The following is a 17,975-nucleotide window of genomic DNA, read 5'->3' on the forward strand; positions in this document are numbered from 1 at the left end:
GGCGGCGGGGAGGGCGGCGGGGGCGGCGGCGGGGGCGGCGGCGGGGGCGGCGGGGGGCGCGGCAGCGTTGTCTGCGGGGGGGGCGGGCGGGGCGTCGTCCCCTCCCGGCAGGGAGCCGAATCCGGGCCTTGGGCGGCGGCAGACGTCAGAGGAGATCGCGCGCGAGCGGTGGCACGAGCTACACGCGAGATGGCGTCGAGATGGCGTCGAGATGAGGCGAGAGTGTGGCGGGGGTAGGTGGCACGTGCTCGACGCGATCTCGCACTCCTCCTTCTGGCTGGCGCAGGCCTCGTACAGCCTCGTCCACTCCATCGTCGCCGCCGTCGTCTTCCACCGCCTCGACCTGCTCACCGACATCGAGGTCATCATTTGTGTCCCCTCGAGAACCCGTGCTTGTTTCCTTTCCTCCGTGCTTTCACTTTCTCCCCACACTTGTTCACCAAATCCCGCACTTGCCCCTCCAAACATCGCTACGAACTCGTAGGACCCGGTCCTGGAAACCTCCTCGCGCACCCTCGGGGTCGCGGCCAACCCCGCAGCCTCCGCCGACCCCGCAGCCTCCCTCAACGCCGGCGGGTGCGGCGGCGGCACCGGCCCGTGCGGCACAAACGACGCGCACGTGGCGGCGCGCGCGGCGGGAGCGCTAAGCCTACAGGCGAGATGCAGCCGAGACGCAGCCGAGATGCAGCCGAGATGCAGCCGAGATGCAGCCGAGATGCAGCCGAGAGGCAGCCGAGATGCAGCCGAGATGCAGCCGAGATGCAGCCGAGATGCAGCCGAGATAGAGCCGAGATCCAGCCGAGATAGAGCCGTTCGGCCTCCAGGCGCTCGTCGCGCTCGGCTGCGCAGTGGCGGCGCCGCTGCCGCTGCTGGTGCGGCGGCAGGAGCTGCTGCCGCACCTGTGAACAGCGTCTCTGCACACCTCGAGCTGTGAGTAGGTGCGGCGGCAGGAGCTGCTGCTGCAGGTCTCGCTGCTGTCCGCCTCCACCGCACTCCTGCTGATGTCGCACCTGCGCACGAACGTCGCGCACCAGACGGCGCGCACAGCTCCCCTCCCCTCCCCCTCCCCTCCCCCTCCCCTCCCCCTCCCCTCCCCCTCCCCCCCCCACACGCACACCCACTTCCACCCACACGCACAGTTGCGTCTGCCTTCACGTGAACACACAAGCAGCATGGCGGCTCCTTGTGGGATTGTGCGAGAGAGCGAGCGCGCGCCCACCCGCCCGGCGGTCAGGCGTGGAGATATGCGGAGATACGGCGAGATTTGGGGAGATGTTCCGCTTGGCGGCCAGGCGTCTGCCTTCCCCTACCCCACGGTACCCGAACCCACACTCCCCTACCCCACGGTACCCGAACCCACCCTCCCCTACCCCACGGTACCCGAACCCACCCTACCCTACCCCACGGTAATCGAACCCACCCACCCGCTTGGCGGCCAGGCGTCGCTGCTGCTCGGGGGCGCCTACGCGCTCGCCAACAGCTACAGCACCACCCTGTGGGAGTACTTTTTCGGCGCCGCCGACGCGCAGCGGATCAAGCAGACCTCGCTCGCAATCACCTCTGCCACGTCCGGCCTCGCGGTGTGGGGCTTTGCGCACGCGCGCGCGCGCGCCGGCGGCGGGAAGCACTACGGCGAGGCGATGGACGCGTGCGCGTACCTCGGCTTCGGCCTCGCCGCCGCGGACCTCCTCCTCCTCGCCAAGCCCGAGACGCTCGAGGCGATCGTGCGGAGGGCGCCCACCTGGGAGCAGCTGCTCGCGCGGCGGCAGCGCGCGACGTACTTCTCCGTCTCGAGCCAGCTCTCGCGCTGCCTCGACTGCTGCGGGTTGGGCGGCTCGCGCGGCTACCGCTGGCAGCGCCCGCCGCTCGAGGTGGACGCGGATCTGCCGCTCGAGCAGGTAGGGGCCTAGGGCCGCCAGGGCCGGGGCCTGAGCAGCCGCGTGTGGGGAGAGCAGCCGCATGAGGGGAGAGCGCGAGCGGAGGTTGCGGAGCGAGTCTGCAGGAGCGAGTGCGCGACACGTACACGCGTACGGTGCTCGGTGGCGGGCCTTGGCGCGCGCCGTTTCGCTGGGCTGCTGCATGTGCATGTACAGTCTACAGCTTCTACTACAGCTTCTTGCCTTTTTGCGCCAATACTGGCCCCGAGATACAGACACCAGCCAGCAGACTCTCTGTCGGGCGAGACCGGAGAGAAAGCGCCAGCACGCCCAGCTTCAGCCCCAAGTAAATAAGGACCATATATTGGAAGATTCGCTGTCTTGGGATCTCCTCGATGTTATTGATCGTCGCGTAACTTTATTATATACCTCCTTTGTATGGAACATGCAACATCGCACACACACACAAAACTCACACACCATCAATCACAGTCAAACGACGTAGAGTCAAACGTACGGCGTCGTGGAGGTACGGTATCTCGCCAACCAGTCCACCGGAGCGGTCATTCGACTCCGTACAGGAGCTCCCTCTCCTTCTCCCTTTGTTTCTGCCTCTCCCTCTCCCGGTCCTGCTTGAGCTCCTTGATCTTCTTCTTGCGCGCGGCCTGCGCCTCCTTCGTGGGGTCGCGCGCGGAGCACGCTGCTCGATGGCAGCCTGCTCAGTACGCCTTGGACAGTGACTTCTGCCTCGCTGCTCTTACCAAAATCACCCCGTTTTTGCCCATTTTCGGTCATCCGTCAAAATATCTGAAGATCTGTCCGGGGGATTCTCCCCAAACCTTGCTCAGCTGATCCAGCCTGGGGGGAAGGCCAGCCCTGGGCAAAGAAACCAGTACCTCATCAGGCTTCCCTGAGCGTCACAGCTCGGTGATCGCGCCGGCCGGACACCACTGTGACGTCCGTTCCGGGCATTTGAACGCGACCTTCGGGGGCAAAGACATGGGCTCTATGGCTCAGACTGGACTCCTCTTGGTCCCTTCTGGTGCCCTAGGCCACACCTGGGCCTTGGCGAGCGCACGCGCACCTTGGCTCCGGGGAGCGAAGGCGACACCGACGCGGAGATGACGATCGTGATGCGGCCGTCGTCAGCCGGCACGATTCCGACCTTCGCGAAGGACTTCATCGGGGACAACTCGCCCGCGACGTTGCCGCCGCCCGTGTCAACGCCGTCCTTGAGCGGGCTGGGCTCGCTCTTGGGCGGGATGCCGACGGCCTTGGCGCCGGCCGGATCTGGAAACTCCTCTGGAACCTCCTTGGTCGAGACGTTCCAGTCGGCGACGCCCTACGCATCACGCGGGACGGATGAAGGAGTGGGTCGGCAGACGCACGTGCGCAGAATGCCAGGCGCTCGCCGCCGGGGCGGGCTCCTCCACCGGAAACTCCTTGATTGACGCGCCGGACTCGGCCACGGTGACGTCCTCAGCGGGTGCGTTCTTGGCGCCGCTCGCCTGGGAGAATGGGAGCGTGTTGGGAGGAGATGGTAGCTCTGCGACAAGCGCACACGCACAAGCCTTTGCTCCGAGGAGCGGAGGCGACTCCGGCGCGGAGAAGATAACGACCTTGATGCTGCCGTCTTTGGCCGACACGATGCCGACCTTCACTGTCATCTGGTTCTCTGACATGATGCCGATCGAGTTTTTGCTCGTACCTATGAGAGGGGGGGCGATCTCAGGCACTAACGGACGAGACGTCGGCTAAATCTCGCCTGAATCTCGGCTAATCTCCTCTCTGATTGCTGCACATCGTGTTCCGGGCACCAGTGCTGCTTCTCTCTGCTTTGAGAGCGTCTTTGAGGGGGGGAATTGAGTGGAAGGGGGGCTCAAGAGGGCCGCACCTACTCGCAGCGCACGCAGCTTGAGGCCCGGCGCCAAGGAAACCGCGGCACACCCGCCTCGCCCACGTTGTTTTGGATCTGCGAGGGCGCAGGCGGCGGCGAGCGAGCGTCAGCAGCATAAGATGGGACGAGCATAGCGCGGGCTCGTTTTGGGGGTCGCGGGGGCGCATTAGGCATGAAGGCGACCCGCGGCCGCGCGCTCAGCAGCGCTCAGATCGGCAATCCGATTGTGCCAGATTCGCGGCGATTCTCGGAGCGAGCCGCTCGCGCGGCGGCGGTCGCAGCACGGCGTGCAGCCGGGCACGGGCTCGCTGCAGTGGTGGTTGTGGGGCGAGGCGAGAGGGCCCGCGCGGGGGCAGCTCTCATCTCGCGCTGCGTCGCGCCGGGCGAGGGGCGAGGCGAGAGGCAACCATGGCAAAAGGACCTGCAAATCAGCCGAGCAAAGGTTGGGTCGAGCAAAGGTTGGGACCAGCTTGGTTGGGATTAGCCGAGGTTGGGAGCTCGAAACAGGATCTCGGCGTTTTCGTGTTGGCGACCGTGGCGTTCGGCATTGCGTTTTTTGAAGAAATGGCCTGTAAAGGAAAGGAGCGGGACGAAGAATCGGCGAGGGACTGTGCGAATAGAGATAGGAGAGGTGCAGACGCCCAAGGGTGTGGGCGACGGCTAGGGGCTAGCACCACACTCCTACGGCATGAGGCGTCTCAAGGAGTGCGTCCGACGGTGTGGCGCAGCATGAGGCGAGAGGACGCTCTCTCTTCAGAAGCGACTTGCTGAGATTCGGCATGACCGAGCCCTTTGCTGGCCGAGTGCTGGCCTGGCGGCAACGGTGCTCAGCCGGCGCTCGGGTTTCTTTTTTACTCGGTCCCGCCGCCAGTGCTTGATTGTCCAGCGCCGCCTTTTACGAGAACGAGAAGGATCGGCCGCGCCGTGCGGGATCTGGCATCCCGCGTGAAGAGATCTTCATCACGTCCAAGGTGTGGCCGGGCGAGGACGGCGAGTGGCTGACCGACGGCTCCAAGGTCGTGCTGGAGACGGTCCAGAGGAGCGTCGAGTTGCTCGGCACGCACACGGACCTGTACCTGCTGCACACACCGTTCAACAAGCAGCAGCGCATCAACTACTGGCTCGGGCTCGAGGCGGCGCGTCAGAAGGGCCTCACCACCTCGATCGGCGTCTCCAACTTTGGCGTGGCGCACCTGGAGGAGCTCCTCGCCTCCGAGAAGACGAGCGTGCCGCCTGCAGCCAACGAGGTCGAGCTGCACCCCTTCCTCCGGAAGGACGACATCGCTGCATTCTGCAGCGAGCGCTCGATCGCCGTCATCGCGTACTCGCCGCTCGCGCGCGCCCTCCGGCTCAACCACGCCGTTCTCGCCGGCGTCGCAGAGGCCCACGGCGTCTCGCCCGCGCAAGTGCTTGTTCGCTGGTCGATGCAGCACGGCTATGTGCCACTGCCCAAGAGCGTGCGCGCCGAACGGATCGCGCAGAACGCGGATGTCTTCGACTTCGAGCTGACGCAAGCCGACATGGCGGCGCTGGACGCGCTGGACGAGCGCCTCTTCACCGAGTGGGAAGAGTGGGGCAAGCTCGATCCGACGACGGTGCCGTAGCCAGCTCCGCGGCCAACAGCGAACGGCCGCCCCGGCGACGGTCGTCGACCGAGGCACCATTCTGTTCTTTTGGTTCCCCGCTTAGCAGTATAGAGCTCTATGGGCGAAAAAAAAACTGTGTCTGATGACGGGCACCGCAGATCTACCATCACAACACGCAAAGCACCCTCTGTTCATCGGCCATGCTTGCGCTAAGCTTCTCGCTGTCCGTCTCGGTCGCGCTGAACATCGCCACAGCCGCCCCGAACACACCCCTCGACCCACTGCCGAGCGCCGCCACCACCGACATCGCTCTCGCAAGCAGCGTTTGCTGGAGCGACGACGGAGTACTCTGCGCGAGCGAGAAGGTGGCCGCCGGCGACAAGCTCCTGACGTGGAGTAGCGTGCTGTCGGCCGCAGAAGCGTATCAGGACGTCGATGTCGGGCTGCCACTTCGCCGACTGGCCGAGCGCTGCGGGCCAGGCTTTGAGAGCGTGGCTCTCGCCGGCCTGCTGGGCGCCGAGCACCTGCGAGGCTACAAGACGCGAAAGCCTTCGGCCTTGTTGGAAGGCGGTGGCGCGGATGCCTTCACAGACCTCGTTATGAGCCGCTGGCACGAGCTTACGCGAGCTATATGGGCCGACGAGGCGAGGAACGACCCCATCGACCCCGAGATGCAGCCTCTCGTTGACATCGGCGTCGAGCTCCTCCTGCCAGTCCTCGAGGCTCGTCCCGCTTAGTAGCCTGGCGTCTGCGTGGGAGCTGCTTCTTTTCGAAGAGTCGCTTACTACTGCTAGGCGACGATGCGCCGCGCGTGGTCCTCGGGCTACCAGGCTAAGACACGCGGCGAGCTCGCGGACGTGGCGGAGGCGGCCTTTGCACTCGTCCTCCACCACCAGCAGCTCCCGTTTAGCGTCGAGAAGAGTGGCGAGGGTGCTCCGGCAACCGCGTGGGGGGCACATGCGGGCGCTCCAAAGGGCCCGGCGCTCCTCCCACATCTGCATAGCCTCCGCGGCGGCACCGGCACGGGCAGCAACGCAGCGCTCTATGTCCCGCATCCAGGCCGATGCGCGGCCAACGCGTGCGCGCTGTGCGTCGCACAGCGCGATATTGCCGCCGGCGAGGCCATCGTCGCCTAGAGAGAGCATCCCCGCAGCGAGGGGGGCGCCGCGATCCGAGGTGGCCACAGGCAGCACCAACCACACGAGCCTGCTGGGCGGAGTTGTGACGGGAAAGGGGTTCGTGACGGCGTGAACGAGAGATATAGAGACTGTGTCGCGTAATGTGAGCAGAGCATGCGGTGTGTACAGAGACAGAGAGTGCGCAGTCTAGAGACCAGAGCACGGACGTGGCTTCTGCGCCTCTGGCCTCTGGCTCTGCGCAGAGAGGCGAGCGAGTGTGTCACTGAGCACTGAGGTCCTTCTGGCAGAACGGTTCTGGTGCACAGTGTCGAGTGTGCGCAGAGACTGCGAGAGTCCAGAGTCGCAGAGAAAGATTTTTACCTTTTACGTCGTTAAACGTAAAGAGTCAGTCATCGCCACGGGGCCCAAAGAGCACGTGCCACTGCTCCAGCATCTCTTGCTTGCCCTCGCCGGACGTGCGACCGAGCGTCGTGCGCCACAAGGTGTCTGTCGCCGACCGCCCCTCCCTCCCCCAGGCACGCGCATCTACCGCCGAGCGCGTGAAGAAGGCCGGAATGGCATAGCGGCACCCTGACTCGACTGGCTCGATGAAATGAAGGTTCTCCCATCCGGAGGAGAACATAAGCGCGAGGCCGCGCCGAGGCGAGGTTCGGCTGAGCTGCCGCTCCCCTGGCCGACCCGGCTCGCCGTCCTGGCGAGGCGGGTCACTAAAGACGAACCGGCCGCCCTCGTAGTCTACGCCCTCCGAGTTGAGATAGAGCACACACGAGAAGTGGAAGGTGGCACGCGAGCACTCGTCGCAGTGCAGGCTCGAATGCAAGCTCTGGGGCGCCTGTGGAGCGGCGGTGGCGGCACGAGGGAGGGGAGTGAGGCGGCGGACCTGCCTGGGCCCTGTCTTGGGCGAGGATAGGGGTCCAATCAGGCTGCTTACTGCTAGTTCATCTTGGGCGTGTAGGCCTCCACGGCGGAGACACGGGACAGGAAGCTGAGGTCCGGACGAAGGTCGGCCAGCGGCAGGCCATACTCGTGTGCAACAGCGCGGCGCATGCGTTCGAGCAACCTGTTGAGGAGTTTCCGAGTCGCGCAGGGGAGAGGAGGGTCGACTCGCGCCCGGTGCCCCTGCACCGACAGTAGAAGAGGATGGCTAACACGTCGCCCGTCTCCACGCATTGGTTGAGAAAGAAGGAGAACGTCGGCTTTGCGCTCGCCGCAGGCATGAGCGGTTCGGCCAGACTGAGAAAGGCGGTGCACTCGCTGGCCGTCACGAAGTTCGTCTGGGCCACACGCGAGCAGCTTGAACTGCCGCTCACGCGACCTAAACGCGCCGGCCAGCGTTATTTGTCTATCCTCGCCCTCTCTACCTAGCCACCGCCATCTAGCCACCAGGTTGAAGCGGCAGAGATAGGAGATCGTCGTCGAAGAGCATAGCGCCGTCGATGCCCGTCTGGGGGCGCATGCATGTCAGATTCTGAACAGAACGGCCACGGCGAGCCATAAGGCTCTCCCAGTCGGCGGCAAAAGTGCTGCGTAGCAGCGGTAGCACAGCTAACGACAGCGATGAAGAGCGTCCACGCTCGGCGATGTGCACCGCAGCGCGATAGGTGGCATCGGCCACACTGCCGGTCCGAGACGCAGCTGGAGACGGGGCGAAGTCGCAGGCCTTGGACGGGGCGAGGTCCGACGCAGCTGCAGACGGGGCGACAAGGCCGTGGAGATCTGAGGAAGAGAGAGGAGAAGGGCGTATCGTGGAATGGTGAGGCACCATCATGATACGCTCGGAAAAAATTCGCGCTCTCCACATTCAGCACGAGGCTGCGAGCGGGGCGGGGTGCGCGCTGTGCCTCGGGAGGTACAACACAGTAACCGAAAAAGAATTTTGAAACCAAACTCTCACAAAATGAGCACAGACATGCTACACTGCTGAACAATGCGTTAGTAGAGTACAACGGTCATGAAACATGCGGGACAGATCTGGCGGTCGGAGTTGACCGGTAGAAACTGGAACAGAGAGCGAGAGCCGAGAGCGAGCGCGAGCGAGCGAGCGTACCTACATGCCCTCCTCGTCACGAGAGTCCTTGTGGCCAAGCCAGGGCCGCGCCGCCGTCCCCACACGCGCTGGACGTGCCGGCACTTTGCGCGCCCTGCGTCGTCGTCCCCACGCAACAGCGCGCGTTTCGCTGCCCGCTCACCGCTTGGCCGATCGCGCCATCGAAGCCATCGACGAGACGGCCAGCGTCGCCATAAAGGCGCCCGCAAGCTTAACGAGCGCCGACGAGCCACCGCCCTCTCCCCCGCTTTCTGGAGCCGGGCCGAGGAAGTGGCTTGCTCCGGCATCGCCCGCCCCGGCCTCCTCCTCCATCTCCGCGTCCGCAACCGCGCACTCAGCCGATCCGGCCTCGAGTTCGTACCCAATGTCGAACCACAAGGAAGAGATCTCCTCCAGCGTCCCTTCGGACGCGATGCTCGGCTTGCGGCAGACGCCGGGTCGATCCGAGCCGGCCGAGACACCGTCCCCTGCCCCTCCCGGCGAGGGCGGCGGCGGCGGGACGACGGAGAAGTGGTCCGTCGCAAAGAGCTGCAGTGGCCGCCCGTTGGGGAGGCAGAAGCGCTTGGGCGGGCTCGACATGGCGATGAGCTGCTCGGTCACGTCGAGAGGCACGCCGCCGAACGGGTCTGGCGGCCGCTTGGCACCGCCGCCGCCGCCGCCGCCGCCGCAAGGCCTGCAATCGCTGCCCGTGGCGCCCACCACGAGGGAACGCAGGTCCGGCTCCGCCTCCTCGCGCGCCGCGCCGAAGGACGGGCCCGCCGCTGCCGCCGCCCCCGGCGAGACGGCCGCCCCCGTGCCTCCCCCCGCCGAGGAGGAGGAGGAGGAGGAGCAGGGGGAGGCGTGGGGGGCGAGCGAGGTCGCTTCCGGCGGGGGCGGCAGCCTCGCGGCCGCCGCGGCGGCGGCGGGCGGCGGCAGCGGGGGCGGCGCCGGAGTGGGGAGGGGTGTGGCCGCGATGCCTCCGAGGGGAGGCAGCGCGGGCGGCATGCCGGACTTAGCCCACGGCGGCTCGGACGGCGCGGCGAGGGGCGCCACCGGCGCGGCGCCCGGCGCGTGCAGGAAGAGCTCGACGAGCCCCACAAAGGCGCGGCCCTCGTGCTGGACGAGCATCGCTCCGCGGCAGTCGAAGAGCGCGTAGGCGGCGGCGGCGCGGTCGTATGCGCGCACCGGCCGCGGCGTCGACATCTCGAGCACCTGTTCATAGGAAGTGGCTCGGAAGTGGCTAGGAAGTGGCTCGGAAGTGGCTAGGGAGTGTCGAGGAAGTGTCTAGGAAGTGTCCTCATCTCGAGCACCTCGTCCGGCGCACACGCGCGGTAGAGCTCGCCAAAGAGGCGCCGGACCAGGTGGCAGTCTTCCTGGTGCACGAAGAGCGAGTTGATCTCCATGGAGCCGGACTGCCACGTCGCGTCCATCTCGCGCACAGCGGCGAAGGAGGCCTCGAAGGCGGCGTTGGCGTAGAAGCGGGCCTCGCCGTCGCGGCGCGAGCGCACGTTCACGAAGCCCGCCGAGGAGCTGGTCAGCTTCTCCTCGAAAAAGGACGGCAGGTCGTCGTCGTTGTCCCCGAGCGCTGGGAGTGGTTCGGTGGCCTGCGGGCGGGTCGAGGAGGCCGAGGGCGAGGAAGTGACGGTGAGGTGGGGCACCGACGCGCCCTCGTCGTGGGCGGGGTTCCGCTGGGGGAGAGATGGCCAGGATGGCCCGCGGCAGGCACCAGCCTGCCCGTGGCGTGAGGTGTGCGGCTCTGCTGCAGGGCTGGCGGTGCTAAACCCTTCTATCGTGCACCTCCGCCATGACGTGGTCGAGCGCAATGTCGTAGTGGTTGCAGAGGCGCGTCACAAACTCGGTGAGCTCGTAGGTGCCGCGCCGCCGCGCCGTCGTCGCGATTGCGCGGAGAACGTACCGAGCCGCCACCGGCGAGGCGCCCGGCGCCAGCACGTACGACAAGGTGTCTGCAAAGGAGGAGGAGGTGGTGCCCGGAACTTGAGCAAGCGCCTGCGTCAGCATGGAGCTCGGCGCGATGTGAAGCAGCATGCCGCCGCCCGGTGCCACGGCTCTGCACGGGGCCGAGCTGCTGCTAAAGGCCTTGCGCTTGTCGACGGCCTGAGGCGCTGCTGTGCAGCGCACGCCGAGCCGCGCGCAGCGATCACACTTGCGGCCGCTCTGCGGGTCCCATGGGAGGCCGTCGAGGCAGCACTTGGTTTTGGCGGCCTTGCAGGCCGTGCAGACGCGCGCTCGAGGCGGCATCGCGACTCTGTCGGCGTGCGACCGCCTGATCTCCGGCTTGCGCCTTGCCTGGGGCCCGCTAATTCTTTTTTGCGCATTGAATTCGTCTATTTGCTTCCTCGAGGGAGCTGGGTCCTAAAAAAGGTTAGGGTCAGGGTTAGGGTTAGGGCCGGGCCACTGCGGAAATTCGCACTCACCCCCCACTGTCGCCAGACTGTGAGAGGCTATAGGGGAGGAGGGTGGGAGACCATAGCTCCCGCGTTCCCGTCGGGCTCCAAAGCAGGCATAGCACAAGCCGCCGCCAGGCGCGCTTGCGAAACACCGACGGCAAACGTAAATTCGTAGGCGCCCGACGGAATTAATCCCGATTAGGCGCCCGCGACACACTGAATACCCCGGGCGGGCCTCCGCTCCGGGGCTGCTCTATCTCCATTGTCTGCACGCAACCATGGTTATGCCCTTCACACCCCCAAGCCCTCGTGTCACCGTTGTCCAACACCTTTTGGGTGTCACACTGCAGTAACATGCGAGGGGCTGAGCTGTAAAGGTTTGGACCATCCGCGTGTTATCAATGGCGGTGCAGGGCTACAAAGCGCTGCAGCATTCCCCCTCCCAGGACCCGCAGGAACCGTGGTCGGAGCAGGTTCGCGATGGTCATGGTGCTCACCGCCGCCGTGCCGAGGAGCACTTTCGCGTTGTTAGCCACGACAGTGGCGGCGGGGCAAGTCCGGGAGGTGTCGTAGTCGCACGACGCGAGGTTGCCGCCGCACGTCGGGCACACAGCATCTGCTGCTGCAACCAGGAACGTGAGGAAGAACAAGAGGCTCCCGATAAATGCCCGGCGCGATTGGCCCACATACCGTGGGATGAGCAGGGACAGGTAGTCGCTGCCCCTGGTGGTCGAGGGTCGCGATCCCCCCTTCTTGTCGCCCGTGGTGTGGTGCTCACCCCCACCTGTCAGCAACAGCACGTAGGCCGTGGTCACAATGAGCGCGGGGAGGACGAACTCGAGAATCGCCCTGGGGTACTTGGAGGGGCTGGTGGCGGTGAGAGCTGCGCTCATGACGCAGCCGGGGGCCCCGCCAACCGTAATGGGTAGGCTGAGTTGGTCTGACTCCATGGTGAGGTTGTTGCCAACTAGCCCCGGAAAGCCTTGCATCAACACGAGGCAAAGGGCACCGATGGCAGTGGAGAGGTCAACATCAACAGTTTCAGCGGGGGCTTGCTCAAGGGAGACAGCGAGGGTGGCGGCGATCACGGCAAAGAATCTCATAATAATTATAATTCTACTTGACCGGGGTTTTGGGGTTTTGGGGTTTTGGGGTTTTACTGCGGGCAACGAGGCAAAGCCTTGGGGGCCCCACGAAGGCCAGCCCATGTCCCAGACCATAGCTCCCGCGTTCCCGTCGGGCTCCAAAGCAGGCATAGCACAAGCCGCCGCCAGGCGCGCTTGCGAAACACCGACGGCAAACGTAAATTCGTAGGCGCCCGACGGAATTAATCCCGATTAGGCGCCCGCGACACACTGAATACCCCGGGCGGGCCTCCGCTCCGGGGCTGCTCTATCTCCATTGTCTGCACGCAACCATGGTTATGCCCTTCACACCCCCAAGCCCTCGTGTCACCGTTGTCCAACACCTTTTGGGTGTCACACTGCAGCGAGCGAAAGCAGGTGCGAGACATCAAGATGGCTGCCGCACCAGACGATATCTTTGGTCCGTCCCTTCTGGGGGTGTTTGATTTGAGCGGCGTGATGGACGTGTTGGGCGACGCGCGGGAAGATGCATGGGCTGAGCAAATGGCCGGCGTGGCGCGTCGCAACCGGCTGCCGATGCCGACGGATGAAGAGAAGCGGGACGCCGCGCGACTCAAGCGGATGATGGGCGGCTTGATGCTTGAGCGTCTCGGTTTCATGCACGGCTCAGTGCACCACCTGATCGAGAACGTCTTCGCTGAGTGCGTTGAAGCTGGCACGTCTCTGAACGACACGACATTGAACGGCGCGTTCCTGTCTCTGCTCGACACGCACGTCGCCGGACTGCGCTGCACCGCTTCGCACCAAATCCTTGGACTCAATGACGAGACGGCGCGGTTCACGATTTCTCTGCCTTCTGAAGGCGCGATTCAGCTTCCGGGCCCGCCTCCAACTGGCATTGAACGACATCGTTACCCAGGCATCATTGACGCCAACTCCATTGACGCCAACTTTCTCTACCATCTGCGTGAGTTGTACCGCAGACGCTTCCACGTCGCTTGCCCGATGCAGGAGCGCGTGCTTGTAGCGTCCTCGAGTTCCGCCCAGCACGGCACGACTCGAGTGGCGCTCGTGGCCCAGCACTGCCAGCCCGCGCCTCCGAGTTCCGCCGTGCCTGAGGTAAGCCCGGAGGGGTTTGACATCACCTCGGTGCGCCACTTCAACTCGATCATGCGCGGCGTGCGCGTGGACCTCCACTGGCCACGCATGAAGGTGCTGCTACTCGCCTCGAGCCACGACGCCGAAGACGGTGAGCACTCTGGCCTTGAGCGCCTCAGCTCCGAGCTCGTCTCCCACATCGGCCATTTTCTTCTGCACGGCCGGACCGACCTGAGCGGCTACGAGGTCGTCGGCACGTACGCGCTTCCCTGGGAGGAGCGCCCCGAGTACGACGTGGTGATGGCGACATACGGCCACGGCATGTGAGATGGCCGATGTGTCCCGTACCTGAGTTCCTACCCCTGTCATACACTCTGTGGACTGCCCGGGTGCCCCGCGAGGAAGTGTCGAGTGTGGATCGAGAGAGCAGAAGTGTCATGGGCCCCCAAGGTCGTCGGTGGGGTGCATTCTGAGATCCCTTGATCGGGACCCATAGGTTACTATACTTAAAATGAGCGGCATCGCGAGCTCTTTCCACTTTCGAAGAGAGCACTTAGTTTCCGACCGAAGACGGCATCGCCGTAAGAATCCGTAAGTTCGCGCTACAAGCTCAAGCAGCTGGCCAGTTAATGCGCAACATAATATTCACTGCCCGTAAGCAGCGCCCCCGCCGCGCCACCTGAGCAGCTTTGGGAGATCCCAGCGAGTGAGGAGAGCGAAATTCTTTTCGGCCGGACTTGTACAATTTAGCAGTGCTCTTGACTCTTGAACAACTTGTGCCTCGCGATTTGTGTGATAAAACGCGTAAAAAGAAATAACATATTTTCTCCCGGGGGGCAAGCCCCCCGGACCCCCCCAGTCCAGCACTCAGATCTCAGAATGTACGCCTACTTGGGGCCCACGACCCTGGCCCGGTGGGTCTGTAACGCTCTGGGAGTCTCCTGCGGTTGCCCCCCCACGATGCGAAACTAAAATCACCCTTTGTGCCAAATCGGGTCCTTCGCCATCGCGGTCCTTGCTGACCCTGCCAAACTCTCTCCCCGCCGTTCGCGGCTCGGTCGGCTTGCGTATGCGGCTGGGAGCTTCGAGGACATGCAGGTGTCCCGCCCCCTCCGGCCATCTCCCCGGCTCCCAAGCGCGCGGCCGCGACGCGCTGCGCACCCTCTTCCGCGCTGCGCCCGCTCTCGGCATGACCGTTGTCCGACGAGATCACCTCCTCTTCGCGCCGCAGGTGCACAACCAAGGGCTGGCCACCTTTGTACTCGAGTATCCATCCTGGTGAAGCCAATGGGCCAAAATCGGACACCGCTCCCCTCCCAGGTGGCCGGAGGGTACACCTCGGGTCGGCGTGCTGGGGGGGCGCCAGTGCGTGGCCGCAACTCACTGTTAGTTTCAGCCCGCCTTGGAGCACTTGGAGTGCTTTCGAAACCGCAGCGGGCCGGCGCGCGCCGGGTTACTTTTTCGCGTCGGCATGTGGCGTCTGCGCGGCGGCCTGCTGCTGCTGCTCCTCGCAACTGGCGCCGTCGCCAGCGACAGCGGGGGCGGGCCCGCCGCGCCGCCGAAGAAGCCGCCGCTGCCGAAGACCGCTCGCCCGGCCGCCGCCGGCACCGCCGGCGCCTCTGCTCCTCTGAAGCCGGCGGCCGAACCAGAGGGCGACCCGGCGGCGGGGCTGCGCTCCTCGTCGAAGACGTCGACGCTGGCGATGACACGGCTCGTCGTGCGCGCTCTCGCCGTCGCGCAGCCGTACTTGCGCAACCCGCTCCGCATCCCGCCGCGGATTGGCGCCGCCGCGACGCTCTTCGTGCTGTCCTTCTGGTTCCTCTTCGGCGCGGTGACGTCGCTGCTGCGGCTGCTGCTCAAGCCCGCCGACTTCGCCGTCAATCTCTGCCTCGGCTCCGCACTCCACTACGCCGCCCTCGTCGCGCTGCGCGGCGTTGGACGCCAGCTGCAACTGATGGCTTCCACCGAGCGGCTTCCATTCACAATGGTGACCGAAAAAGAAGAATAGAATGCCGCCGAGAGGGCGCCCGTTCAAAGCCTCCCTTTGCCTCCCGCGTCTCCGCGGCCTTCGCCCCGACGGCCCCTCACTGCCGCTGCCCCCGCCGCGCCAAGGCGACGGCGACGTCCTTCCTCGCGGCGGCGTACGTCGGCCTGCGCGGCGAGCGGCTCGGCTCGTACCTCTTCGGGCCCCGACGCTCCCTCGCGGCCTCTGCCCTCCCAAACTCGGCCGAGGCGACCGGAGGCTGCCCCGAGATAGGCTGATGCACCTCGCGGCCTTTGGGTTCGACCTCTGCTCGCGGCTGCCCGGCAGCCGCACCCAGCCGCACACCACCCAGCCGCACACCACCCAGCCGCACACCACCCAGCCATGCACTCAGACACGCTCCCGTGACGTGCGGCTGCCAGCGGACCCCCCCCGCGCGCGTCGCTGGACAAGTCTCAGACGCGAGTCGGTCCCGCGGCCGCGCCTCTCGCGGCGCGGCAGCGGCGAGCCGGGCAGCGGCGGCGAGTCGGGTGGCCGCCTCGGGAGGGTCGGAGTGCGGCGGGTCGTAGGAGAGGTCGTAGGAGAGGGGGCGGTGCAGGGGGAGGGCCGTCTCAGCCGCTTGTGCTCAGGCCCTCCCCTACCCCACGGTACCCGAACCCACCCTCCCGTACCCCGCGGTACCCGAACCCGCGCGGCCGCTGCTCAGGTGGCAAGGCGGTCTTCCGCGTGCTGCTCACCGCCTACCTCAGGCGGACACACGCGCCCGAGACACTCCCGGCCCACCCAGCCTCGAATGCGGCGCGTCCCCACCCGGCCTCTGCTGCGAGCTTCTGCGGTCGCTAGACTCGCTGCTTCTTCCCTCGCGCGGGCCGTTGTCTTCCTGACCCCCCCCAAAACCCCCACCCCAACCCCACCACCCCACCCTCTTCGCCGCCGCCGCCGCCGCCGCCGCCGCCGCCGCCCGACACAGGCGACCTCGGCTGCCTCTCGGCTGCCTCTCGGCCGCCTCTCGGCTGCCTCCCCACCTGCCCCGGGCTGGCACAGGCTGCTGCGCTGGCTCCTCTCTCTTGTTGGCATCGAGCTGCGCCCACCCGTCTGGATGACGAGGGCGGCGCCGGCGCGCGATCCCCTCTTATCGTCCTCTCTCGTCTCTCCTCTCCTCTCCTCTCCTCTCTCCTCTCTCCTCTCTCCTCTCTCCTCTCTCCTCTCTCCTCTCTCCTCTCTCCTCTCTCCTCTCTCCTCTCCTCTCCTCTCGCGGCTCCTCTCCCCTCCCGCCGCCGCGCCCTCGCCGGCTGCTGTGCTCGCCGCCTCCTCACGCCTGCCGCACCCGCGGACAGGCGCCGCCCCCGCTGAAGCGAACCGGCTTTTGGGGCGCTCTGGGCCTGGACGAGCCTGCCCTCGGCCCCGCGCAGTTGCAGGCGGCGCGGCGGGCGGCGCTCTCCAGGCTGCACCACCCCGCGGCGCTGCTGCTCTCGCGCGACGCAGAGGCGCGAGAGTGTGCCGAGATGTGCGGAGAGTGTCGTCTCCCAAGGGAGGGTGGCGGGCCCTGAGGCAGAGGCGCGAGATTGCCCGAGATTGCGCAGGGTGCGATCTCTACGCCACTTTCGGTTTGGCACCACCCAACCTTTCGCTCCCCCCCCCCCCCCCTTGGAGCAGGTCGAGCTGAGCGCGCCCACGATCGTCCTCGGTGCCCGCGCGCTCACGGCGGCGGAGCGGCGGCAGCTCGAGGCTGAGCTCGGCGCGGCCGCGGGTGCGCCGGGGGTTACTGTGGCAGGCAGGCCGTCTCCGTGGCAGGGCGAGTGGCTGCGAGAGGGGGGGCTCCTCGCCGGCGGCGGCGGCGGCCGCGGCCGCGCCGCGGCGTCTTGGTTCGCACCGCACGGCAACGCGACTGCCGGCGTGTTCGAGGGGTGGGAGCGCGCGAGCGAGGGCGAGATCGCGGCGCGGGCGGCCGCTGCGGTCGCCGCCTCCGCCGCTGCGCGAGACGGGGTCGCTGCGGGAGAGGGGGGCGGCGGGGGCGGCGAGGGCGGCGAGGGCGGCGAGGGCGGCGAGGGCGGGAGTGAGAGCGTCGGCAGCTCCGCCGCCACCGCCGCGTGGCCCCGCTCCGGCTGGCTGGTGCGGCGAGAGCGCGTCTCGGGCGGCGCCGTTGTCGGCGAGCTGCAGCGCTACCTCGACTTTTCGGCGCGCGCGCAGTCGGCGGCCGCGGCCGCAGGCAAGGCAGCGGCCGGAGAGGTCGCCGCGGCCAGGCGCGCGGCAGGCGCCGCCGTCGCCGCCGCCGCCGCGCGCCGCGCCGCGGGCCCGCCGCCGCCGCCGCCGCCGCGGGCTCGGCGCGCGGAAGAGACGGCGTCCAGCCGGGCGGACGGGGGAGGCGCTTCTGGCGACGAGGCCCGCGAGGGGGGCGGCGGCACGGCAGAGGGCGAGGGCGAAGGCGCGACGGCTGACCGCGTCGATGGCGTCCTCCTCTACCTGCTGCAGCCGACGGCGCCGCTGCCGCCGCGCGCGACCGAGCGGATTAGCGGCTACTTCAAGAGCACGAGCGAGGAGCTAGCCGAGATCCAGCCGAGATCCAGCCGAGATCTGGCCGAGATCCGGCCGAGATCCGGCCGAGATCCAGCCGAGATCCAGCCGAGATCTGGCCGAGATCCGGCCGAGGTGGCCGGAGAGCGGTGCCACGCTGCCCGAGCGGCGACGATGCCTCTCCCCGCGAAGAGGCGCCGTCACCGTGACGAGAGGGGGAGGGAGGGGGAGGGAGGGAGGGAGAGCGAGCGAGCGAGAGCGAGCGTGAGATAGCGAGAGAGAGAGAGCGAGCGAGAGAGAGAGAGAGAACGCGCCGTCCATGCGCGTGCGTCGTGGGCGCAGGCGAGGGCGTCGGCGCCTT

General features: G+C 66.8%; 6 protein-coding genes across 6 annotated transcripts in view; 4 read left to right on the forward strand and 2 right to left on the reverse strand.

The window, feature by feature from the left end:
• EMIHUDRAFT_452749 (hypothetical protein) overlaps positions 1-1,910 on the forward strand; it is a gene marked incomplete at both ends in the record, with an annotated part of 4,896 nt that extends 2,986 nt beyond the window's left edge. Inside the window, 6 exons of the mRNA XM_005762322.1 lie at positions 287-361; positions 485-655; positions 825-872; positions 939-1,037; positions 1,440-1,580; positions 1,704-1,910. Of these exons, the coding sequence (XP_005762379.1) occupies positions 287-361; positions 485-655; positions 825-872; positions 939-1,037; positions 1,440-1,580; positions 1,704-1,910 (741 nt within the window). The remainder of the gene's footprint in view (positions 1-286; positions 362-484; positions 656-824; positions 873-938; positions 1,038-1,439; positions 1,581-1,703) is intronic.
• Positions 1,911-2,794: 884 nt separating this feature from the next.
• EMIHUDRAFT_216044 (hypothetical protein) lies at positions 2,795-3,906 on the reverse strand (the record flags this gene model as incomplete). The annotated part of the gene is made up of 4 exons (XM_005762323.1): positions 2,795-2,860; positions 2,962-3,219; positions 3,311-3,585; positions 3,825-3,906. 4 exons carry the CDS (start codon positions 3,904-3,906, stop codon positions 2,795-2,797), a joined length of 681 nt encoding a protein of 226 aa, XP_005762380.1.
• A 746-nt stretch (positions 3,907-4,652) lies between these two features.
• On the forward strand, positions 4,653-5,378 carry EMIHUDRAFT_67765 (hypothetical protein; the record flags this gene model as incomplete). Its single annotated transcript, XM_005762324.1, has 1 exon — positions 4,653-5,378. A coding segment is annotated over one exon (726 nt), but the record flags the coding sequence as incomplete, so codon positions are not given.
• Positions 5,379-6,884: 1,506 nt separating this feature from the next.
• EMIHUDRAFT_465304 (hypothetical protein) lies at positions 6,885-12,036 on the reverse strand (the record flags this gene model as incomplete). The annotated part of the gene is made up of 6 exons (XM_005762325.1): positions 6,885-7,331; positions 7,463-7,559; positions 8,689-9,737; positions 9,836-10,129; positions 10,323-10,898; positions 11,431-12,036. 6 exons carry the CDS (start codon positions 12,034-12,036, stop codon positions 6,885-6,887), a joined length of 3,069 nt encoding a protein of 1,022 aa, XP_005762382.1.
• A 400-nt stretch (positions 12,037-12,436) lies between these two features.
• On the forward strand, positions 12,437-13,630 carry EMIHUDRAFT_437943 (hypothetical protein). The gene has a single exon (XM_005762326.1). The coding sequence runs from the start codon at positions 12,451-12,453 to the stop codon at positions 13,441-13,443; it is 993 nt and encodes a 330-aa protein (XP_005762383.1). The 5' UTR covers positions 12,437-12,450; the 3' UTR covers positions 13,444-13,630.
• A 1,188-nt stretch (positions 13,631-14,818) lies between these two features.
• Positions 14,819-16,766, forward strand: EMIHUDRAFT_216051 (hypothetical protein; the record flags this gene model as incomplete). The annotated part of the gene is made up of 6 exons (XM_005762327.1): positions 14,819-15,103; positions 15,229-15,290; positions 15,374-15,397; positions 15,560-15,653; positions 16,438-16,595; positions 16,757-16,766. 6 exons carry the CDS (start codon positions 14,819-14,821, stop codon positions 16,764-16,766), a joined length of 633 nt encoding a protein of 210 aa, XP_005762384.1.
• Positions 16,767-17,975: the final 1,209 nt, after the last annotated feature.

The sequence above is a fragment of the Emiliania huxleyi genome, assembly GCF_000372725.1.
Source record: "Emiliania huxleyi CCMP1516 unplaced genomic scaffold EMIHUscaffold_68, whole genome shotgun sequence".
Classification (NCBI taxonomy): Eukaryota; Haptophyta; order Isochrysidales; family Noelaerhabdaceae; genus Emiliania; species Emiliania huxleyi.

Excerpts from the sequence above, each read along its gene's own strand:
- EMIHUDRAFT_437943 (XM_005762326.1), top strand. The coding sequence starts at position 12,451 with ATGGCTGCCGCACCAGACGATATCTTTGGTCCGTCCCTTCTGGGGGTG.